This window comes from Lissotriton helveticus, chromosome 3_1 (assembly GCF_964261635.1).
Source record: "Lissotriton helveticus chromosome 3_1, aLisHel1.1, whole genome shotgun sequence".
NCBI lineage: Eukaryota > Metazoa > Chordata > Amphibia > Caudata > Salamandridae > Lissotriton > Lissotriton helveticus.
The window spans coordinates 581,761,612-581,785,997 of record NC_136061.1 but is presented as its reverse complement, the minus strand read 5'-3'; the positions used below and the strand labels follow the sequence as shown (position 1 = coordinate 581,785,997).

General features: G+C 43.3%; 1 protein-coding gene across 1 annotated transcript in view; it reads right to left on the bottom strand.

Moving 5' to 3' along the window:
- Nucleotides 1-4,073: 4,073 nt before the first annotated feature.
- SLX9 (SLX9 ribosome biogenesis factor) overlaps nucleotides 4,074-24,386 on the bottom strand; it is a 538,634-nt gene continuing 518,321 nt past the window's right edge. The window contains exons 5-6 of the mRNA XM_078680551.1: nucleotides 16,327-16,398; nucleotides 4,074-4,521 (exon numbers count right to left, since the gene is read on the bottom strand). Of these exons, the coding sequence (XP_078536677.1) occupies nucleotides 4,395-4,521; nucleotides 16,327-16,398 (199 nt within the window). The 3' untranslated portion in view covers nucleotides 4,074-4,394. The remainder of the gene's footprint in view (nucleotides 4,522-16,326; nucleotides 16,399-24,386) is intronic.

Here is a 24,386-nt window from a genome sequence, read left to right as displayed (position 1 = left end):
CCTTGATTCTTCTTTCATCTTGCACTTATTTTATAATCTTTTCCCTATCATTGCATTTAGGATTACGAAATATATGTTATCCTTATGTTCTCATATTTATTATATTCTGTGTAATACTTTTCTTAATTTGTACCATTTTTTACTTACCAAAGATTTTACTCTGTATCATTATTTCCATCTGTACTTTTATCTTCAAAGGTCTAATAAAAAATTTCAACACAAAAAAAAAATGCAAGGGCACTTGCTCTCCGGTACCGTCCTATGATAGTCGTCCCATTTCTAGGATTTAAAGGGAGAGGGATTCAAGAAAAAGGCACAGTTCGAGGTAGCAATTTGAAAGAACCATATCCAAAGACAAAATAACTTCAGTAAATTACCTACTCACCTACCAAAGGAAAATCTACCTGTAGCATGGATACATCTTTCTCTATTCTGCAGGGTATGTAAAATGGTTCTTGCCTGGATAGGTAGGTTTTTGGATGAATAATTTGCAAAGTTATTGCCTGTCTGTATTATTATGATCACAGAAATTATGTTAGTGGCCTTCAGAATTGGAAACCGAATGACCAACCAGCCAGTAAACCAAAAATGTGCTTACCACATAAAAAGAGGAATTTTATTTTCAGAGCTCCGGGTAGGTTATTATAAATTGGTCCTAGGAAAATATCCAAACAAACCTGCATTTATAAGAGATTACTTGAAAAGGTTACTACTTGCTAAAAACAATCATCCTCTCTGTCCTAGGTGTAAAAATATGAGAAAGTTCCAATTGCAGGGCGCTTTTTGGTTATTTATACTTATGTTCTTCATTTAAAATTCCATTTATCAGATCGATAATATTTGTGAGTAAAATGGAAGCTTACACAGCAAAGAACAGGGCAACCATAACAACGATGTTGCATGATCCCATACGTGAAGTACTGTTCTATTAGATCAATTTTTGGTGCCCACCCAATATAGACACCTTTTGGCAAGATGCCACTAGGCAGGGAACACCCCAGAGTGGTACCTCCTGCTATCGATCATCCAGTAGGTATTTGAGAGTGCTCAAATATCTATTGGCTGAAATGGGAAGCTGTAAAATGGTCAACAGTTTAGATCAAATTTGGATTACATCAAAATTACCTTAGTTTTAAAAATGTAAATATACTTTTATTCACTTGAAAACAGTCTTGTTGAGGAAGAGAATTACTTCCTTTACTCATTAAAAAGGCATTTTACTAACAACTTCCTTAGTTAGTGAGCAAAGTAGTCTCACCTCAAATTCTTAAATGGAGCACTACCTAGGTCTTACCATGAAAAAGAAGAGACAGCTGAAAAAACTACTAAGAACATAGGCTAACCTACACAGAATAAATCTGTCGCCGGTGTTAGGATACTCACAATGATCTACTGAGTTCAATGAATTTGCCACGGATGGGAGAGCTACGATTGTCAATTAGGAAGAAAAATACAATGGTTTACAGTACCTGGGCCTCTCCTGACATCGACTGCTCCACAAAACACCTCTTAAGGCATCAACATTTACACAAATACAATTTCGAAGAGGACTTGATGAGGGGATCACCAAATGTTCAACAGTTGAACCGGTTGTAGGCAGCAAAATTCATTGAATACTTGCTTGAAGTGTGGTCTGGGCTCTATAATTGGCTGGTGCCTCAAATCCATAAAAGCCTAGTACATTTAAGGAATGCAGTTTGTTTTTAGCTTTACAAGGCTTCCTTATAGGTACAGCCTAATTCTGGGTTTAGTGGCCACCGAATTGCCAACATTTTCGCCTACAAAATGGCTCCCAGTACAAGACGGACAACAATCTGTGGTGGCATGCTGGACAGGTCGTCACATTTGTGATTCCAGACAATACATCTCTCAACTGGGAGTGTTATTTCCAGGAGCCACTTAACAAATGGCCCCTATGCACTGGGAGTTTCCTCCTACGATTGGAGGACATTTAAAGAGCTTTACTGGTTAGGACCACCATGCTTTCAGTCAGGGATAGAAAGGAAACTATAACTCATGGTATCAGGTCACAGTAAAGTGTACCAGATGATGCTGCCAGTGGTGTCTCTGCCACTGAAACACATCCTTCTCCCATACTCTAAATGAGGAAAGTGAATGTACCATCATTGTTTGTGTATCCTTAAAATGAGGCCCTCAGTCTGCTCACAATTGCAGAGCTAGATGTAATATTATTAACTGAAAGAACAAAGGGTGAAGTAATGTTATAGTTAGGTAAACTTTTCAGTGACAATGTAATGTTTAAAACATACCCAAATGGTCTATGACGCCAACAAAAACAAGAGAGACTTCAAGGAGATTTTCCAAACCCAGGCACTAGATGGCGGAATAACGCACAGCATGTGAATCCTTCACGCTGCATAACTATAACTCGCACCCCACCATGCACTATTTTCTTATCAATAAATTCATTGCAAACGTTGCAGTGATATTATCAATGATGTCATAGAAAAAGTCATGAAGGGTGTAATATGTAGAGTAATTAGCAGTGCATGATGAGGATGCGAGTTATGGTTACCCTAGGGCACGAGTTATAGCCACTTGAGTTAACTATAACTGGTGAATTTCAGTGGTTTTGTATGCTTAAAATGTTATGTTTTCACTGAACTTTTTACCTAACTATATCATTACTTTACCCTTTGATTTTTCAGTGATTTTTTAAAAATAAAAATACACATTTTACCATACATGAAGCGAACCCTCCAGCTGCACAGAACCTTTAGCCAACCCCACGCTATGCGTTGCCCCCCTCTCCGACGCAATAGTGGCCACGGCTACCCATTCCCCGGGGCTACAAAATATTTGTAAAGGGGAGGGGAGGGGGAAGGGAAGTCGTTTTTAGCTGCTCCCACTGGGCGGGACTAATTTGAGTTTCCCAGCCCAGAAAAACACGGGCAGGGAAACAAAAGGCTACTCCCACCCGGCAGGAGCATTTTTAAAGCTCCTGCAAAGTGGGAGGAGACATGCCTTCTCTGCATGCACACCTGCGAACAAGGAAGGTATGTTTGCTCCCACCCAGTGGGAGCATTAAAAAGACCTATGCGCTCATGTGGGCAAGTAAACAAATATCCCAGGGGTGGGCTCGAGTGGACACAGTAATTAAGCCCGCCCCGGGGAAAGGGGTCTCTGAGGCCTTAACAGCCTTGGGAAGGGGGCCGGCGCATCCCCTCTCCTTTAATTCTAGATCAGCCCTGTGGGCTGGGCATATTGCAGCTTGGGAGGGGAGGGGCGCACACGGCTCACCTTTTTCTATCCATGTAAGCCATGGGGAATGAAGTCCCCTGGGTCTCCCAGAGGCTCGGACAGGGATATCTCGTATCCCCTCCCCTAAATAATGTTTAGCACTGCGCCCCTCCCAGATCCTGGCCCACCCCACACTTTCTTTTGCAACAGATTTACGGATCATCTGCGAATTCACAGCAAAATTTAAAAATAAATATTTTTGGCACCAGGTGGTGACCCATCCCTTCACTAAAATACAAAAAGCACTCTTATTCGACCAAGATCTATCTTTCTGACTAATGCGGAGTAAATCAGTTACGGGGTTTGGACTGTAGCTGTGCCTAAAGCTCTTATGGGAAAATTAATGGGGAATCACTTTTTGGGATCACCATCTCACCCTTATTTTTCTAGGCTCCTGCTTCACCCAAAGCTTTCCCGGAAGGATATAAGGAGGAAGAAGTTTTGGGGGGAAAGTTTCATGATGATTCCTCAAACAACGCCAACTTATTTGGAAAAGAAAAAATGCTTTTCCTACGGAGACCAGATCCTAACTATAATTACCCGGTGACTACTGCCACTGGGTAATCAAAACTTACAATAAGAAAATACACGATCTTTTTTATGATGTTAACTTACCAAGCACCCTTAACAGATTCTACTATTAATTTACGTAATGGTGCTAATTTTTTCGACTTCAACATGATGAAAAATTGAGTCTGCTTCATTGGGATTTGAACCAGTGACTGTTGTTCTCTACAGCAAGGACATCAGGTTGCGAGGTGATATGACAAAAACATAAATGGCCCCAAATAAAAGGTAAAAAACAAATGATAAACCAATGAATAGCAATTTAATTCTTTAAAGGTTCCAAGGCGCACTACTTCTTCAAGTAAATACAAACAGCGAGATATACTCTTACACCTGGGCAAAAAACACTGCTGTGGTTTAAGAAGATAAAGGACACAACACAATGCTGGGGCTCAATGTGGCATATCGGATGTAATCACATCCATACACAGTATAATTTCTGGAATAACTGAACAACTGAACATGTCCTTAGATCTATTGTGGCAAATATCTCTGACATGAAGTTCTTCTGCCTGTTCCATTCCTCCTTCAAGCAGTCCTCCAACCCCCTCATTCACTTCCTTGTCCTAGCTGGGGTTCTCTTCCTCTTCCTGTTTCATCTTCTTCGATAGGTGTTCTCCAATCAGAGCCAGGGGGTTGGCTTTGTAGGAAGGGTTTGAAATTACCTCATGAAACCTGGCCACCTCCTCTTCTCTGCAAAAAATATGAAATGCCAGCTATGAGAGGGAAGACTTAGACACAGACCGAAAGAAAAACTGATGCACCATAAAGGCAAATGTACTTTGTGACTTATTTGTTTATTCCTGAAAGCAATTCAAACCCAGACCGTGTTCAGCCCTCCCATTGAACTTATCATCGCCAGAGTATTGTAAATGAACATTCGTAGGAGTTATAGTAGATGAGATACATGAAAACTTGACACATTAAAATGTTTATCATGAATACTATCAGTCTTGACACAGTTCCCACTTCATGCCTCTTGACCTTGCGTACTAGGGGATAAATGCAGAGCGGCTGAGAGAATGAATCGGCCTAGGTGCTTAACCATCCTGCTTCGTGAAGAAATTTGAAGGTTTCCACTGGTAGGTTTACATCTTCATCTGGCTACAGATTTACTTGTGTCTGGAACTTTTTGGGAGTGCCAAGAGTGATCCTCAGTTGCAGCTTCTCAGGAAAGTCATGGAAAACTTGAAAATTCCCACTTAAAATAATGCACTGGCATTTCTGCTTGCTCATTGGAATATAGTGTACAACCGGAGAAGCCCCTTCCATACACTATTGCCAGTTTTTGAGACTGTTACATCACCATTCCTGCTCTGCAAACACATTTTCTCATGCTCTTGACCGGAGTAAATCTATAACTTGTCCAGGGTCGCAATGGACACCGAAAACCTTTGTGAATACCCACAAACAAGAACATTTGCAGGTGGAGTTAAAACCTTGAGGGCAATCCCCCTCTGGCAAGTCCCTCCACAGCCTTGGTACGTGTGAGTAAATATTTTAACAAATAAATGGAATAAACTTTTTGTAAATAGCATATCGGCTTTAGGTTATTTTCTACTGCAAGTTAATCTACCACACACACAATGTTGGGGATTAGAACATCAGTTACCTCTCTGCTGATAATGTACCATAAGATAAGGTTGAATACACAGTGAGTCGTACTGCATCACCAGCTGGAGGGGTACGAGCATTTTTTGTTGTTCTAATGACAAAGCTTGTTGATCATTTTTCTGCCCCGCCTCCCTTTAGTACTTGGCCTCTGGGCTGCATGAAGCGATTTCCAAGCCAACAGCCATACCACAGGAGACCAGTTCTTAATTTGAGCCGGTAGGGCCCCCCCGGCATTCATTTTTTGGGGACCAGCATTTTTTTTTCAACTTCAACGATTTCCCTCGAGCAAGAGAAGGAAACACACAAAGGGGAAAGGAGGAGAAAGGGAAAGACGGAAAAACCATCACTGTGGGAGAAAGCAGGAACCTGAAAAAGTGAAATAAAGGAGCAGGAAGTGTCTGGTGGTGGATTAAAGAGGCCTGGCCTAGATTCAAGACTAAGCAGCCTTGATATTTGGTGTTCTGACTAGCCATGGGTTTCAGAGAACAGCTTCAGGCACTACACTGATTATGTTACAAACTAAGCACTGCAAGCGATCCTCTTTCTTCAGTGATGATTCTTGATGGAAGCTTCTGCCCCCCTACCCTCTGTCCTTAATTCTCTTTCTGTCCTGATCTTTGAGATTGCTGCTGCATTCTGTATGGACCTATATGGCCTCTTCTCGTTCTATCTGCTTTCTGAAACAAGCTGCTGTCCTGATTTTGTAATAAACTCTCCGTCCAGATCCATGAACCAACCTACTACTGTGTGTCCTGTACAATGAGGGAATCTGCTCCCCTCTGCCCTGGTTTTCAGAGGACTCTTGTTCTCTATCCACATATCTGAAAAAACTGCATTACTTCTATTTGAGTGCTGTTAAAATGGCTCCTGGTAATGTATGTGTAATGCAGGCGATTCAACCTTGTTTCTGTTACAAAGTCCCATTACAACCCCAATCCTCCTCCCCCAGCCCAGGTTCAGAACTCTAGCATCACTAGCTGTCCAAGTTCTATGATGCAAATCACGATAGAGGGAGATAGAGCAGAAGTTTATCCAGCTTCCCGCTCTGGTTAACTGATGATCCGGAGAATGAACCACTGGAATCTTATACCAGAGTCTCTGGAAAATACTCGAGACCTTCAACCACGTTGCCTGCAGTGTATTTTTTTTCTCTGTCGGCATGATCATGTGGGTAGCGTCATCATCGGGTCTTTACTACTTGAACGTCCTGTTCTCCAAGTAGTAATGGATCCTCCACCAGGAGGGAGACTGTCTGGATGGCGACAATGGTATATATGTTTAAAATTATGTCTTGCCCAATAGAGATGATTTTAATAATAAATTAGACAAGGATAAGGTTAAAAGCTGGGCGGTGTTGATGTGGGTAGGTATTAGACCACAACATCTGGTGATCGGGTAGACATGTTTTTGCCAGTGTAAGCCCATATGGGTCTTGTGGCTTTCAATCAGGACCATAACAGTTGGACACCTACATTTTAGGGTGCTTAGTTAACTCGTGAAGGGTGAGTGGAGTCACTCACTGATATAGTCTTCTGTAAGCTCAAATTATGAAACAGTTGTTGATTCTTTTCTGTTCTATCATGGAAATATTGTGCTAAGTATATAGACATTAAAAGACTGAACTGCAAATGGGGCAGCAGCTTCTGTGAGGTACAGAGTGTGAGGTGCTTTAAATGCCTGTCTGCTGTTGTCTCGGTCTTTGGAGAGGTACACACCTGAAATGCCTGGACTTGGTTAGTCAGAGAACCAGAGTGGTCGTTTTTACTTTGATTATGCTTCTTTGTGTGCCGTCCCCCAGGCAGGCACTCTTGCAACATTTGTTCTTCAAACTATACCCCTCCACAGACTTACTCGCTCACTTGCTTTAAAGTGTCCATGTGCTCCCTTCCAAAGGGACTCTTTCCGTACTCCTCTCCCCCAGAGAGCCTGAACTGACTCACCGGCTGTCTCCCAGAAGTCCAAGATACTGAAATCTTAGAACAAACGGCCATGGGTCTGCGTCCTGTGGTCTTCAAGCACCCCTAGTGTGCCTAAACCGAGCCCATACTGTCATCAGTCTAAGAGCCTTGGGGCAGGCATCAATGCACCTGATAGGGACGTCGTAGACTCTGGGAGTGTAGTGTTCCTCTCGATCTGAGACCTAGCTGCTCCGTCATACCAAAATCTAGTCTTTTGTTCATGATGGGCTATGAAATCTCTTAGTGATAAAGCAGCATATCGACAGAAGCCCCAAAGCTATCATAAACAGATTTAAAAAAACTAGGAAAAGTTACATAATCCCCAAAAATCACTCTAACGGGCAACTCCAAAAAGGAGCTATATAACATACTAAATAGCTTCTTTAAAGCTCGTGCCTGCTCTACTTCTATTCGCAGAATCTTTGTGAATTGATTATTAACTTTAAAAAAATATATAAACACGATATATACAAACTTTACAGTATGCCTTCAGCATTCAGATATGATACTGGATTGGAAACAACCTCATCCGGCTGCCGAAGCTTCTTAAATTGTAGGCCTTTGAACTCTTCTACAGAAGAAGTTCAGAAATGCCTGTCATTAGCGAAAACAGGTCCCCACTAGACCCTGCCCTCCTAGAATCACTTCCAGTTTAGCACAGTGCTTGGCACCTACAATAAAGGCGCTGTTCGACTTGTCACTAATCTCTACCACTCTACCAGCGGCTTGGCAGTGTGGACAAATCAAGCCCCATCTTAAAAAGCCTTTTGTTAACCCAGAGGAACTAGCAAACTATAGACTAGTGTCATTATTGCCTCTGCTTGGTAAGATCCTGGAAAGCCATGTTAATAAACAATTAACAGACTTTTTAGAGGTCAATACGAGCTTACATCCTTCACAGTCAGGTTTTCGTGTGCTGCAAAGTACAGAAACAGCACTGGTAGCTGTCATGGAGAGTAACCAGATGGCACTTGAAATAGGGATCCCATTCCTATTGAATTTATTGCCACTGTTTGACAAGGTCTCCCACTCCATCCTTATCAACCGATTACATGAAGCAGGTATCCATGGTAGGGCTCTGATGTGGTTAAGGGATTTACTCGACAATCACTCCCAACAAGTGTGTTTGGGACCTTTTAAATCTAAGAAGATAATAGACAATAAAAGAGTCCCCCAAGGCTCCTGTTTGAGCCCTATATTATTCAAAATATATGTGGCCCCTCTGGCCCATGTTGTGAGATCCTGCAGAGTGCAGATCGTGTCATATGCCGACGACACTCAGTTGCTTATTTCTTTCGGACCCGAGTCAAACCAGATGCAGCAGCAATTCAAGCCTTGTATGGGAAAAATCGCTAACTGGATGACTTCGAATTGTCTCCAGTTAAATAGTGACAAATCCAAGATCGTACTGTCTGGAAACGCATGGGAAGTGAGTTTACCAGACTGGTGGCCCTCCGATCTCGGTCTGGCTCCCCTTCCCAAGCAGGTACTGAAGAACTTAGGAGTAAAAAATCAACCGGGAGTTATCTATGAGAGAGCAAGTCAACACTACATGTGGCATGTGATTTGCCACAATGAAACTGCAAAAACAGGTTTTCCCTTGGTTGCCTTCCACCCCAGGAAAACGTTAGTCCTGGCGCCTGGGTTATGGCAAATCATTGCTGGTGGGTGCTAATACTGCGCTGGTGGTCAAACTGCAGGTGGTGTAAAATACCGCAGCAAGATAAATATGCAGTATGCCAGCCTGGTCACCCTCAGCGCCCATCCTTAAAACTCTACACTAGTTGTCAATAAAGAAATGTCCAATTTTTAAACTGTGATGTCCAACCCACAAGGCCTTGTATCAGGCCCGGCCCGTGTACTTGCAACAAATATGTTATATTTATAGGCCCACCAGACTACTAAGATCTTCTAATAAAGAGTTGTTGCAGTTTTCCCGCACACGTACCGTTAAATTTGGGGGAGGGGTTTTTCCTATCTAGCGTCGTTTTATTGGAATACCCTCCCTCTGCATATCTGGTTCTCTTCCAATTTCAACCATTTTTAAAAATTGCTGAACACATGTTTTTTGGGGGCTTTTTGCCCAGAATCACAGGATGTTGAGCGTCACTACTGAGAACCCAGTTCCACAGCTTCAAAGTCGTCTGCTACAGCTCTTGTCTAGTCAATTACAGTGCAGCGCCGAGATATCCCTAAAGGGATAAATCACGCCTGATATCAAGTACATAGAACATACAAGCACAATGTCAATTTTATAATATTTTGTGATGGAAGCTGATGTCATTGTGAACTACCACTTTAAACCTTGATATCCAAAGACTCAATTTAAGAACAATATGAACTGCAAAGTGCCCAGACTGAAAATAATTACTGTTATTTGACTACTTTGATTATTTTATTGATTGCTAGAATTTATGACTGAAGAATACTTCATTGTAACACTTTTGTGACAATCACTAGGGAGGGGAATTGGCTCAATACACAAACAGAGAGGTGCATCTTTTGATTAGCCAGAATTTGTGTGCTTCCACAAAAAAGTGCTTGCCCTCCACACAAATGGCATTATTTTGTTTATTTATCCAGCTGCCTAAGCTTTAGTTTACAGACATGTCATTCTAAAGCTATTAAAAGTGTTTTATATACATGGATATTTTATCGTGTTTTTCTCTGGCAGCAGCAAAGATGGGAGTAGGGAAACCATTAACCTACAAGGGTGGTTAGGCCTGGCTTGACAGTGCAACTGTCACCTGAGCTTTTAACCTACATCAATATTATTCTACAGTTCTTTGCTTCCACACAAATACATATCCTTTCCTATGCTATTTACTTGTGATGCTTCATTTTACCATACAACATTTATTTAAAGACCGATCTATTGGCATTGCCAATGCTTGTTGGCAGTGGAAAGTAATTCATGTTTGTACGGTTGTTATCAACCAAGAATAAACAATAAATAAATTAAACAAAAACACAATCAGGCAGGTTACCCTATGAACATCCAACCACTCAGTTGAAAGACTGTCAACATGCTTAGGCAAACCCATTCACACACACAACACACTACAAAAATCTTGGACAGGATCAATCACATTTTACTTTTAAATTAACCAAAGCAAGCATTAGTACACTAGACATTTAACATGTCTCTACTACCCAGACAGAACCAAACAACCATAAATATGGGTTGATGTAAATCTCCGCAATGTACTAAGTGGACACGCAGTTTGAGATATTAATAGTAGAAGATACTATACAAATTTTGATAACATAATGAGCCAAAACTCAGACCTGGGGCTCACTAAAACGTCAGTGTCTGTGATAGGATAGGCTGTTAGGGGTAAATATTTACTGCTTTTTTAGGTCGACACTGCACATTTTAACAACTTATCTGAGAGTGCCAGCTCATTCCACAAAAGGTGGTGGCAAACAGTACACAATAAGCCCTTTTAATCAATGAATTGGGCAGCATTATAGAAACCGTCAAAAATGGCTGTCGGGTTCAAATCGATGTGCGTCTGGAATCTCGAGGGAGGGCAAAGGTTTAAAACTTCTACAGGACCCGCACAAAGCCAATGCAATCCCAGACACTTTAGTCATACTGTAAAGGGAAATTTTGAATAGCTATTTTGAACACTAGAACGGTGGAGAGACTCTATGAAACCTTGTGCAGAGCAGTCCACTGCGACAAACGTGGCCATTCTGAGGCATCCTGCATTTCCCCTTCCCTTCCGCGAGTTCTATGTTGCAACTCATAAGTAGCCTGGTGGCCACCAGCCAATAAGAATTCTATGAAATGGAAATCCTGCTGTTTGTTTTATGGCATTCAAGAGTCAGCTGTGGCCGTGTACAAATCAATAGATCATTAACCTTAAACCATATTTAATAAACATGTTTCCCTTCTTTGTGGCTCTACCGCTTCTGGCTCATGGTGGTGGAGGGTAAAGAGCGAGAGCCTCTGCGGGTGCATGAATACCTCCGAGTATTAAGCAACCTCTGCACGCCGTTGAGCCCTCTTCATCAAAAGACTCTTCAAACAGTCTGCTTTTCATCATGATCTTGTTTGCTCCAGCCTTTGCCTCCATCGCTCACTTCTTTAGTCAGACACCGGTGCCAAGCCGTTGGCACATGAGTTGTTGCAGTACTACAGGGAGGAAGGCCAGAGCTCACCTGAAACCATACCAGCTAGACCACACCAGCAGCATGCTCCCCTAGTTTTATGGATGATCTGGAGCAAGATGGCTTGATGAATGGGAGTTTTTGAGCAATACGCATGGATGTGAATTCGCCAAAATGACAGGGGTAGTGGAGGTGTTATTACATACCCTTTGACCTGAATGACCTCACAGGGTGGCCCTTGTCCCACTTCTGAACCATCTAGCATCATTTATTTGAAGGCCTAGGGGAAGATCAAGAGTTGGAAACTTTAGAAATAAAAGAGGGCTCCTAGGACTTTGTTTTCTGTCCCTTCCAGGGGCGGCTCCTCCGTAATGGCAGAGGAGCGTCGCCCCACTGCTCAGAGCCAGCAGATGATACATTTTTTTTATAATAAAACAATGTTATTATCATTTTATTTATCACTGTGTGAGCTGTGAAGCTGATGGAGTCTAGGACGGGGCGGGCCATGGCAAGGAGGAGGAGTGGTGGGCACTTTCAGAGCACATGTTGGTTTGGCCAACCGTTTTAGGACGGCCAAACCGACATGCACATTTATGTTTCTCCAACCAAGCTGTGTTGCTCTTGCCCTATGCCTGGGCGAGCGTCAGACCAGCCCGCTCAGGCCAATGCCGGTACTTCTCTGATGCTAGGTATAACATGAGAGCTGCGTTTGGCTTGGGTGGGGAGTCTGTGCTTTTTGGGCCATTGACTGCCGGATCTAGATGAACAGGGAAGTAGGTGCAAGCTTGAGCAGCAGGCAAGTCGTTTTTATATTATTTATATTCCCCAACACCCCTTCCTGCGCTGCCCTACTACTTAAGATTGGCGGCAGCTGCCACTAGCCCCTTTCATTGCTCCAATGGCCACTGATGGTATTAATAGTAAAGAAAGTGCCTTGGGTATCAAAGGCCAAACCATTGTAGCTGCTGCTACCCATAGTAGCTGCTGCTAACCTCAGAAACCACCATTCCCCCACTGATTGCTAGTGTGTGTGTTATGGTAAACTGAGCGCTGTTGTTTGTTTTAAAAACTGCTATTTGCACAAACTGTTTTTTGCACTTGAGAAAATAGTTTTTAATAATTAGACAGTGTCCTGAGGCGGAAAGCCGGGACCTGTATTTAAACATTGCTTGCTATTTTAAAACTGATTACTATGTTTTAAAAGGAAATTGCACTCTGTTTTACCTGATTACAGCAGAGTAGAGGCTGGTTGGGGCCGCCATTTTGGGTGAGGAAAGGGAGGAAGAGCTAGCATACTAGCGCTAAGCCCCTCCCGCTCTTTTCTAGATAAAATGGCACCCTCATACAGGAGGCGCAGCGGGGGCGCCGGCGGGGCGCCAAAGGCAAGCCCGTCTGCGCCCGTCCGCGACAGGCCGGGACTAGGGACCACACCCCATGCCCAATTACCCACCGAAGATATTAACTGCACTATCTCGTACTCCAGCGCTGAGCTTAGGAGTTTGAACAAAGTAGGGGCAAGAAATACAACACATTGTGCTCGACTGGGACCATATGATGCTATGGGCCCTTTTTGCTGTCGGCACTGTCAATGGGGAAGTGATATAGGGACAGAAGTCTGTATAAAAAATACCCCAACTCTGGCCCTTAAATGCATCTATCTCAACGCAAGATCCCTACCCAAACATGCGATAGAGCTATGGGACTTATTGACAGAAATCAGACCAGACTTAGTTTTTATTACTGAGACCTGGCTCGATACCCACAGCACCCCAGACATCGCGACAGCCCTTCCAGCGGAATATAAAATACTCAATCTGAATAGAGTGAAGAAAAGAGGCGGAGGGGTAGCCCTGCTATTTAGGGAATCCCTTACCTGTAGACAAGAACCGATCACACAGTCCAACAGCCATGAAGCAATGGCATTTTCAGTATCCGTAAACACTAATATTATATTTGGGGGAGTGATAGTTTATAACCCCCCCTGCAAGCACTTTAGATTTTAGTGCCCAACTTTTTACCCAAATACTACCGGTTTGTCTCAAAAACAAGAATATCCTTGTGATAGGAGATTTTAACGTACACTTTGATAGCTGCAGCAACCCATTAACCAAACAGTTAGTGGAGGACATGGATATCCTTCAGCTGACACAAATAATTAATCAGCCAACACATAGGGCTGGACATATTTTAGATCTCATCTTCTCCAATATAGGAGCCATTGACATCAATGCAATTAAACCATTGATATGGACTGACCACTCTATGATTTTGTTCACTATTAAAGTACCTACCAAACTCTCTAAATCCATGCCCCCATCAACAGCATCAGCTAGGAGCTGGAAAAAAATTTCTGTGGAAAAATTCCAGAATTATTTTTCACAGGTATCCATAGGAAACACCAATATTAATAATGAAATAGAAGAGCTCCAGAATAATATCAAGTGTGCGCTGGAACACTGCTCAGCTCCGCTCTCTAAACATAAACGGAGAGGCACAGTTTCAGAGAAGTGGTATGGACCTGAACTAAAATCTTTAAAAAGGAAATGTACATCTTGCGAACACAATTGGAGGCTCAATAAAACCCTAGAAACAAGAGCCATATACAAAAAGGAACTTGCGCTCTACAACAAAGCTATTAGGAAAGCAAAGAAAGACTATTTCTCACGGAGGATAACAGAAAGCAAAAATTCATCAAAAGAACTATTCAAAATAGTCAAAGAGTTATGCAGCCCAGTTAATTTATCAGTGGATCTTACCCCCTCGCAGGAAGGCTGCAATAAAATTAATGATTATTTCTGTGAAAAAATTGATACGATCTATGCCTCTTTTTCCAACATCGAATCAAAGCAACCACAACCTTGTGTAACATCCCCAGTTCTGGCTAGCTGTTCTAGATTCGGCCCTTTCTCAGAGGAGGAAGTGGGCAAAGCTATGTTGGAAGTAAAATCAGGCTCCCCACTGGACCCATGCCCGCATCATATTTTCTCACAATTAACATCAACAATCTGCCCAGCTGTAACCAAAGTCTTCAATCTATCATTGAACTCTGCTGAATTCCCGAAGTATTGGAAAAACGCCATAGTTACTCCCTTACTAAAAAAAGCAGGATCTGATATTCATAACCCGGCAAACTATCGGCCCATTTCCCAACTTCCTTATTTGTCTAAGGTGCTGGAGAAATTGGTCAACAGGCAGCTCTCCAAATTCTTAGAGACCTATGATCTATTGGATAGTTCCCAGACAGGGTTCCGGGCTAACAATTGCACTGAGACAACACTCCTGGCAGTGTCAGACAATATCAGAACCAAGGTAGATCAGGGAAAGACAGTCGCCTTGATTCTACTAGACTTCTCGGCGGCATTTGACACCGTCCCACACCACCGACTCCTGGAAATCCTAGCAGCCAAGGGTATCCGGGATAAGGCATTAGAATGGTTGCAGTCTTTCATGCAAGACAGAACACAGTCAGTACGAATGGGTGATTTTGTTTCCCCTCCCCTGAACATCAAGTATGGGGTTCCACAAGGGGCCTCATTGAGCCCAACCCTATTCAATGTGTTTGTCTCCTCACTAGCCGATATAGGGAGAAAGTGGGGTGTTGGGATCTGCTCTTACGCAGACGACACCCAACTAATGATTTCATTAGATGAAGAAGACGGCCCTAAGAATAGGCTACTGAACTGCCTGACCGAACTAGCCAACTGGATGCATAGCCATTGTCTCAAACTAAACGCAGACAAATCTGAGATTCTGCTGTTTGGTAGACATACACACCTATGGGATAACAGCTGGTGGCCCACAACTCTGGGCACCGCCCCTATCCCAGCATCAACGGCCAAAAATTTAGGTGTGACTCTAGATAATACCCTGAGTATGAAAACCCATGTATCCACAATCTGTGGCAAAGGCTTTGCAATACTCAAGATGCTCCGGCGAGTTTTTCCATGGATCCCCACTGAATGTAGGAAGATACTTGTCCAGTCTTTATTAATGAGTAGGCTGGATTACGGAAATTCCCTGTTTGTGGGAATGGCGGACTATCTGTTCACGAAACTACAAGTCGTACAGAACGCTGCAGCAAAGGCAATTTGCAATAAAAGGAAGTACGACCCAGCCAAAAGCTGCCTGAGTGAGCTTCACTGGCTACCAATGAGACAGAGAGCTATCTTCAAGCTAATGTGCATAACACATAAAGCATTGCACAATACGGGCCCTCGCATCCTAAAAAATAAAATCAGATTCTATGCTCCAACGAGGAACCTGCGTTCCTGTACGGCTGCTAGAGCAAGCAACACTCGTGTGAAAACAGCTAGGATGGGTGGACGGGCGTTCTCCCACCTGGCACCAAATAACTGGAACAAGCTGCCGCAGGAACTCAGACTAACAGACTGTTATTTGTCCTTCAGGAAGCAACTAAAAACATTTCTTTTTCCAAAATCTGACTAAACACAATCCCCACTCTGTTATCTGTTAACTATTCACTACTGTCAGGATAGCGCCGTGATATCCCATTGGGGATGATTGTTTGCGCTCTATAAATACCATAAATACAAATACAAATAGCAATAAAGGCTGCTACTGTTGTCTTCTCGTAGCAATGCAGTGATCTTCAACAGGCAGAGATACACAATGCCTCCTTCTAAAGATAGCGTTTGTGTCAGTCAGGCAATGGCGTCTATGCCACTATTAACACAAAAATGTCATTTAATTTCTCAACAGGCACACATTGATGTAGGCTCTGACTCACAGTAGCTTCACAAAATCTTTTTTACCTGCCACAAAACGTGCAACGTGCTAGGTTAGTACTTACACGAGCCGGCGTTTCTGGGCTGGCTTCATCTGACTGTAGTCTGTGGGCTCCACCACCTTCTTCTTTACACTTCTGCAAGAAGGCAAAAGATAACAGTTTATTTACACGGATACACAAGTTCATCTCTCCTATAAGCACCGCAATGAACAAGACTCAGACCTCTTCAAAAGTCCTATTTGGCCAGAATCTGGCCCCCTGTAACATTAAGTTCAACTTAATTAAGAGGTGTATGTAGACTAAAAACGTAAAAGTGAATAAGGCAGCAATAGTCAGAGCAGCAGTCGTCCTGCAGAGTACTAAATTGTAAACGGACCCTAAGGTGCCTTTTTACAGGTTGGTGTTATGGTACTTTATTTTGAATAATATCCAATATAAACTCCATCAACTCCAAATTCAACAAGTATTGGAAAACCTATAGTTATTTTTTTTATTTCGATTTTTGGATAAAAAAGCAATAGTCATTAAAAGTTTAAACGTAATAAAGGTAGAAATGCTGCTGTCCAATGGCGGAATGCAAAAAAAGAAGGACAAAAATACCTATTGCAAAAATGAGCTAAAACCTAAGAAATGAAAGCAGAGATCGGCCTGCAAGCCCAGGTACTGAAGTAGACTCCTTTCCAGGCACTTATACATATGAGCACAAACAAAATGCCGTCACTAATAGTGAACAGAGCCAATGACAGGAGTGCAGTGACGAATGAAAGCGAAATGGAAAGGACACTCGAAAATACCAATGGATGAAGGGGGCTGGTAACAGCTAAAGCTGTGTCCAGGGCAGACATAAATATGGATGTTTCTTCTGTCTTACACTACCTCCTACCCCAGCCTTTTCTGTATATAGTTTGTACTCGTTTATTAGTTATGACTCCTACTTAATCTCTCCTCCTAAGGCATCCAGCTGAGGAATTTGGATAAAATAAGCCTCCTTCCCTGAGTGGGCTTAGAAAGAGGCTTGAGCCACAAATTCTGTCCTAACCATGCCTACCATAATAACTCCCATCTCCTGTATTTACCTAACACATTGCTCCCACAAAGAATTCCTGCTGTATTGTCAGAGGAAACTATAGACTACTACTTAGGTGCTACTACAACTTATTTAACTAATCCTGCCTTCTGTATCCATGTCTTCTGCCCTTCACACAAACTAGTTGTCAACATTCACAAGGGCCTACTGATGTGGTGCCTATCCAATATTCTTAGAGCTGCCCTTTAGATGCTCATGGGTGGACCCAACGCACGTCCACGGGTGATAGCTATTTTACATTACTCATTGCTCTGTGTTCTGCTCCTGAGTCGACCACAGTCAATCTAAATCCCAGAGCTAAGCCTTACTTGCTCCTTGGTGAACCCTATGAGTCAACTACTGTGATTCTCCTTAAATCCCAGACCAAATCTGAACTGCTCCTAAATTGACCCCACGGGCAAGCTTCTTTGGGGTATATTTCCTTTTTGAGCGCTTTGCTTTAGCTATCTCTGGGTGATCCCCACCTGCCCTCTATAGTGGTCCAGTTTAAATCCCAGAAGCCCCTTAGTTCTTTCCTGGATTGACTCTACTTCATTTTCAAGTACTACACATTTGGACTCCACCTTTGTTGCCACTGGATAATCCCGACAGACCCACTACTGTGGTTTCAGTTTAAATCCCAGGGACACACCTTAGCTGCTCATCAGATAAATTAGTTGAACTACTTCTGTGGTGTCTCTCTCTATCCGGACTACACGTTTAGCTACTACTGATATAACCCCAATGGATCATCGCCTCAAGCCCATTTTTTTATTGTCTACGTAAAACTCATACAGCAGTGCATTTAGCCCCCTATGCATTGCCCCACAGACCCACAATAGCAGCTTCTATCTCTGCTCCTGAAGTTATCCGTCAGTGGCTAATTTTCCAATAAGCAATTGTCATTGGAAGTTGTTTCCCCTGCAACTTAAAATAACCACTTCCTCGATTAAATTATCTGACTTGTTTCTATCAATAACTAGCTGCCTTTTGTAGTCGAACTTCAGCTGCTCAAAGCAAAGTACACCATCCCATATGTACATTCTCCGACCTCCACTGAACCTTGTCTAAAAAAGTGTACATGCTATATTGGTGGTTTATCTCGCTCGGTTCTGGATCTATTACTTCACAGCTAAAATTCTGAACCTATAAATGTTGACAGACCCACCTATACAGCAGGATTCTGCTAGTTCAGACTATAATCCTTACCTAATTGAATTTGATCTGCCAGTCTTTGTGCTTCACTTCGCCCCCTTCCCTTCACAAACCATTCCTCTTCTGAACCTGCTGACCCTAATCTCACCCGTTCATTCCCGAACACATCCATGCTTTCCACCTAGTCATTTCAATCTTCATGCACCCTCATCCCTTTTTCCTTCCACTCCCTCTTGTATCACTCTCAGCTTGCTAGCTGATCGCTTCCACACCATCTTAGTCCGATGCCACAGTGAATGCCAATGACTTACTACAAATGAACACATATCAGAAACTGAAATGCAGGCTTGCGGGAAATGGATCATCTACCAGCTGACCCCATCTCACCAAAAGAAGTTGGTCCACCTCCTAAACTCAAAAACAACAGTTGATGGACAGAATGCAGAACAATGTCATACATTCACCCCAGTACAGAGATCTGTGCCTAAATCCATTGTTTTTTTGCACTCCACACCACCCCAGTTCAGACATGGCCATATGCAAATCAGCCTTGACCCTGTGCCTCATCGGAACAGTCCAGCCAGAACTGCCAAGCCATGTCTTTCCTGGACCGGAATCAAGCATCTTAGGACCGGTTTCTGGCTATCAGCCGTCTTCAGCCAGGATAGCTTGACTCCAGTGGTGTGGAGAGCATGGGACTCACGTCTAAGCATACCCATCCCACTCGGGGTGACAAATGCAAAAACAACAGTTGATGGACAGAATGCAGAACAATGTCATACATTCACCCCAGTACAGAGATCTGGGCCTAAATCCATCGTTTTTTTGCACTCCACACCACCCCAGTTCAGACATGGCCATATGCAAATCGGCCTTGACCCTGTGCCTCATGGGAACAGTCCAGCCCAAACTGCCAAGCCATGTCTTTCCTGGAACGGAATCAAGCATCCTAGGACCGGTTTCTGGCTATCCGCCGTCTTCAGCCATGATAGCTTGACTCCAGTGGTGTGGAGAGCATGGGACTCACGTCTGAGCATACCCATCACACTAGGGTGGTATGGAGTGCAAACAAACGATGGATTTAGGCCCAGATCTCTGTACTGGGGTGAATGTATGACATTGTTCTGCATTCTGTCCATCAATTGTTGTTTTTGCATTTGTCACCCCGAGTGGGATGGGTATGCTCAGACGTGAGTCCCATGCTCTCCACACCACTGGAGTCAAGCTATCCTGGCTGAAGACGGCTGATAGCCAGAAACTGGTCCTAGGATGCTTGATTCCGGTCCAGGAAAGACATGGCTTGGCAGTTCGTGCTGGACTGTTCCCATGAGGCACAGGGTCAAGGCTGATTTGCATATGGTCATGTCTGAACTGGGGTGGTATGGAGTGCAAAAAACGATGGATTTAGGCCCAGATCACTGTACTGGGGTGAATGTATGACATTGTTCTGCATTCTGTCCATCAATTGTTGTTTTTGCATTTGTCACCCCGAGTGGGATGGGTATGCTCAGACGTGAGTCCCATGCTCTCCACACCACTGGAGTCAAGCTTTCCTGGCTGAAGACGGCTGATAGCCAGAAACCGGTCCTAGGATGCTTGGTTCCGGTCCAGGAAAGACATGGCTTGGCAGTTCGGGCTGGACTGTTCCCATGAGGCACAGGGTCAAGGCTGATTTGCATATGGCCATGTCTGAACTGGGGTGGTATGGAGTGCAAAAAAACGATGGATTTAGGCCCAGATCTCTGTACTGGGGTGAATGTATGACATTGTTCTGCATTCTGTCCATCAATTGTTGTTTTTCCACCTCCTAAACTGGCACTCCAATCATGCAATCAACCATAGATATATGACCCTCTCCCTGATTTTGCAAGTGTATCAAGTAACCGAGGGTTCCTTTCGAATGCTCAAGTGTCTACAAGGCATCGCTTAACTAGGATTCCACCAAAAGGTACAAGCTGCTATCAATCTAGTATTCTACCATCTACATTATGCCAATGGTATATACCTCGGAGCACCCCACCAAAATAATTTAGAAGCTACAGAGAATCCAGAATGGATCTGCAAATAATCTCTTTAACCTTAATATAAAGTCAGGCAGTTGATCTGCACTTCAGTTTTTACAGTGGCTACCTATGGCTTGGCAGATCACTTGCAACGTAATCTGACTAGCTACTCAATGCGTTCACTGCTCAGGACCTCACTTCCTACAGCAGACTTAGTACCTACCACCCTTGCCAAGGTCTTCGAATTAGGCAAACTCCACACATCTGTCTTTTCTGTAAATATATCTTGTTCTTCATGAAAGTCCTTTTAAGTTTCAGTGATTAGGATATGGATCTTGCTACTTTTCAAGAATTAGAGTAATATTTAACCATATTGTATTTTAGAGATCACTAAAAACCTGGTTCTTCCCATGTTTACAAAGATTATATTACAATGAATCCAAACACTAAAGTTAGACTTCTGCATTCACGGCTACGTCTATTCTCAAATTAATACGCCACACTGAAGCGATTGCGTAGCAGTGCTGGCACAGCATATTTAGAACATGTCTTCAACCTGGAGAACCTCATCTAACACCAAACATATAACTGAGCCTATTAACAACATCCTGCTCAATCCTACACTCTTAAAGGGCACTCAGGTTCCTGATGCATCTCAATGGGTTCCTTTGCAACTCCATCAGCGATATAAAGCACTATATAAACGCTGCAATACAGTATCATTCTGGAGCATACCTTGAGAGATATTCCCTAGTTCAAAACGTACTTTCTTGTCAGTGCTCTACCCTTTCACTCACACCCTTCACCTAACTTCAGGCTATTGGGAAATTAATTCATTCACTTTCACTTCCAACTTGGTCAGACCACAAGTCTCACTGTCCTCTCACAGCGTCTGGACAGGGATTCTACTCTTCTTCCCTCTGGCTCTCTCTGTGGCTACCTGGGCTAGCCTCAACTTTTTAGTCGACACTATCATTTTGTATGCTCTTCCTTTTTACACTTACAAGACATGGGTTTCTAGGTCAAACTGAAAAGGAACACTGCTCTTACTCTTATCAGTGATTCCTTTTGTTGTTGTGGGGTTCCTACTGGACCTAAGGAAAGAGTAATGCTTCTGCTCAGCCTCCTTGAGATTCCTGACACAATCATGGCCTCTTCATTCAGCCTAGGGATGCAATACTGCTCCTCCACTTCCTTAGCGATTGCTCGGTTTGAGATTAGCCTTGCCGATGGGGCCTAAAAAAGGAATGCTGCTCCTGTACTTCTTTTTGGCAATTCTCTATGCAGGTTTTACAAGTTTGGAGCTTTAATTGGGTGCGTGGAAGGAATGCTGTTCCTGCTCTTCTTGAGTAATGCCATTACAACGCAAGGGTTACCACGCATGCGTTGTAATAACAAGAAGTCTTTACTACCCGTTATTTTTTTACAACCATGTGCTTTTACCATGCATACCTTTACAACGAATTCCGTTGTTATAACCACGTATGTTGTACAAAAATATAGGCAATCCACGTCGTTGTGAGCAAACAGAGGCTCTTCTGTTTCCTCTTAAGGACGTACACCGCCCCTCAGACCGCAGGAACCACGAAGAGAGAGAGGAACCATGAGGAGAGAGAGGTAAAGTGGGTTGGGCCTGGGGTCTGGGTTACTATTTTATAGTAAAAGGGAGTCAGGTTGTGCAGGGTTGTGTTTTAGGGTAGGGAGAGGACTGTGGGTCGGAGGGTAGGGAGAGGACTGTGGGTCGGGGGAGAGGGTCGTGCAGGGGTGGTGTTTTAGTGTTTAGGGTAGAGAGAGGACTGGCGGTAGGTGGGCCGGTCGTGCAGTGGTAGTGATTTAGGGTAGGGAAAGGACTGGGGTAGGTGGGAGGGTCGTGCACGTATAGTGTTTTAGGGTGGGAGTGGACTGGGGGTCAGGAGGGTCATGCAGGGTCGTGGTTTAGGGTAGGAAGAGGACTGGGGGCCGATGGGAGGGTCGTACAGGGGTAGTGTTTTAGGGTTTAAGGTAGGGAAAGGATTGGGGGTTGGATGGGTCGTGTAGGGGTAGTGATTTATGGTTTAAGGTAGGGAAAGGATTGAGGTCGGAGGGGTCGTGCAGTGGTAGTGATTAAGGGTTTAGGGTAGGGAAAGGATGGGGGTCAGGGGGGTCGTGCAGGGGTAGTGATTTAGGGTAGGGAAAGGATTGAGGGTCATGCAGGGATAGGGGGTTAGGGTAGGAAAAGGGTCGGGTCGTGCAGGGGTAGGGGTTTAGGAAAGGGCAAGGGGTCAGATGATCATGCAGGGGTACTGATTTAAGATTTAGGGTAGGGTTACTTACCTTACACACTTTTCCAAGTGTATGCCTTTAGCACGCATGCCTTTGCGTTGTAATGGTATACGTGGTAAAATGATGCGTTGTAATGGTAGGTCATTGAAGGCGGGTCTGGTGCCTCAGTGGACTAATGGGTCCACTGCAGGAGCCTGTGTTCGACCTCATGGTCACAGGTTCAAATCACGGCGGGTCCGCTCAGCCTTTCATCCATCTGAGGTCGATAAAATGAGTACCATTGAGTTGGGTAACAATAAACATCTGTTATTCAGCACCAAGATGCCTCCGGGTGAACGTGTGCGCTTTACAAATACACATGTTATGTTATATTATGGTATATACTAGCGTAGTAATCCCTGCATTGTAATGGCACGTGTGGTATTAGAATGAGTAGTAACGTCATACATTCTTAGATAGGTATAGATGCATGGAAATGTTTATAGTGGAAACCTAGCTGCGAAGCAATGGAGTGCTATACAGCGGTGAGGGCGCAAAAAGGCTGCAAGGGTAAATAGGAACTTCTTACTGAGCCTGGGGAAGGGCTGCTGCTTACTTTACTCCTTCGCTGAGCAAGGCTGTCTCGCTGGTCCCAGGGAAGGGAAGTTTTTCAGGTTCTACCTCTTACTGTTTCAGTGGGTTGGCCACTTTGTGGGCACAGAATTATTTAAATGCTCTCAATCACAGTACTTCTGTTCACTGGCTTTATCCTTAGGACAGAGAAAGAAACTTTGGCACTACTGACCCTGTTGGTGATCTTGTAGGCTTGCTTGGCCTCATCCCTGGGCCTAGAGAAGGAATACTGCTGCTGATCTGCCTCTTAGCGTCTCATTACAAAGTTTCCCGTAACTATGTGTGGTAATATTGCATCTGAAAAATACTAATCTGGCAGTGTAAGGTATTTACTGGGTGCAGTATTAATGTATAATTCCAAGTTATATACCTCAAAATGAAAGAAAACTCAGTAATACTGCATGTTTTCCTTCTGTTCTGAGGTGTGAAACCCAGAATGATGCACCTTTTCCACCACACAAATTGCATGTGGTGTTACAGGCTATGAATTCTGTGGGGGAAAAACTGTGGATGCGATAACTAGTGCAAAACTCGGAATCCTGAACTATAGCCTTAGTGAATACACGAGCATGCTCTCCATGTATGTACGGTTTGTTATTTATATAGTGCAAACCTAACTATTAAGCAACAGTCCTCTTACCATTACTTGAGGATGGGATTGGAAAACGATCTCAGATCATGTACATTAAGTAAGTAAGTAATCTTTTATTGCTCAGTTAATTAAAACCATTGCAAATGTTAATACATTAGTTAAATACAAATATTATAAAAGATATAAGATAGCTTCATGTTGTAAATAGTTATTGCTACAGAAATTGATGCAAATTTTACACTGAGCGTGGGTTAAAATCGCATAGGTCCCTTGTATTGCTTGAAAGGCTATATTAAAAGTCTTGCACCTGGGATTTTTAAAAAACGAATATACAATGGCAATAGTTTCCTGCGATAGATAGTCGTTGCTGCAAAAATGTATGCTACTTTCACACTGGGTAACCCTTACGGTTGCATTAATCCCTTGTATTCCT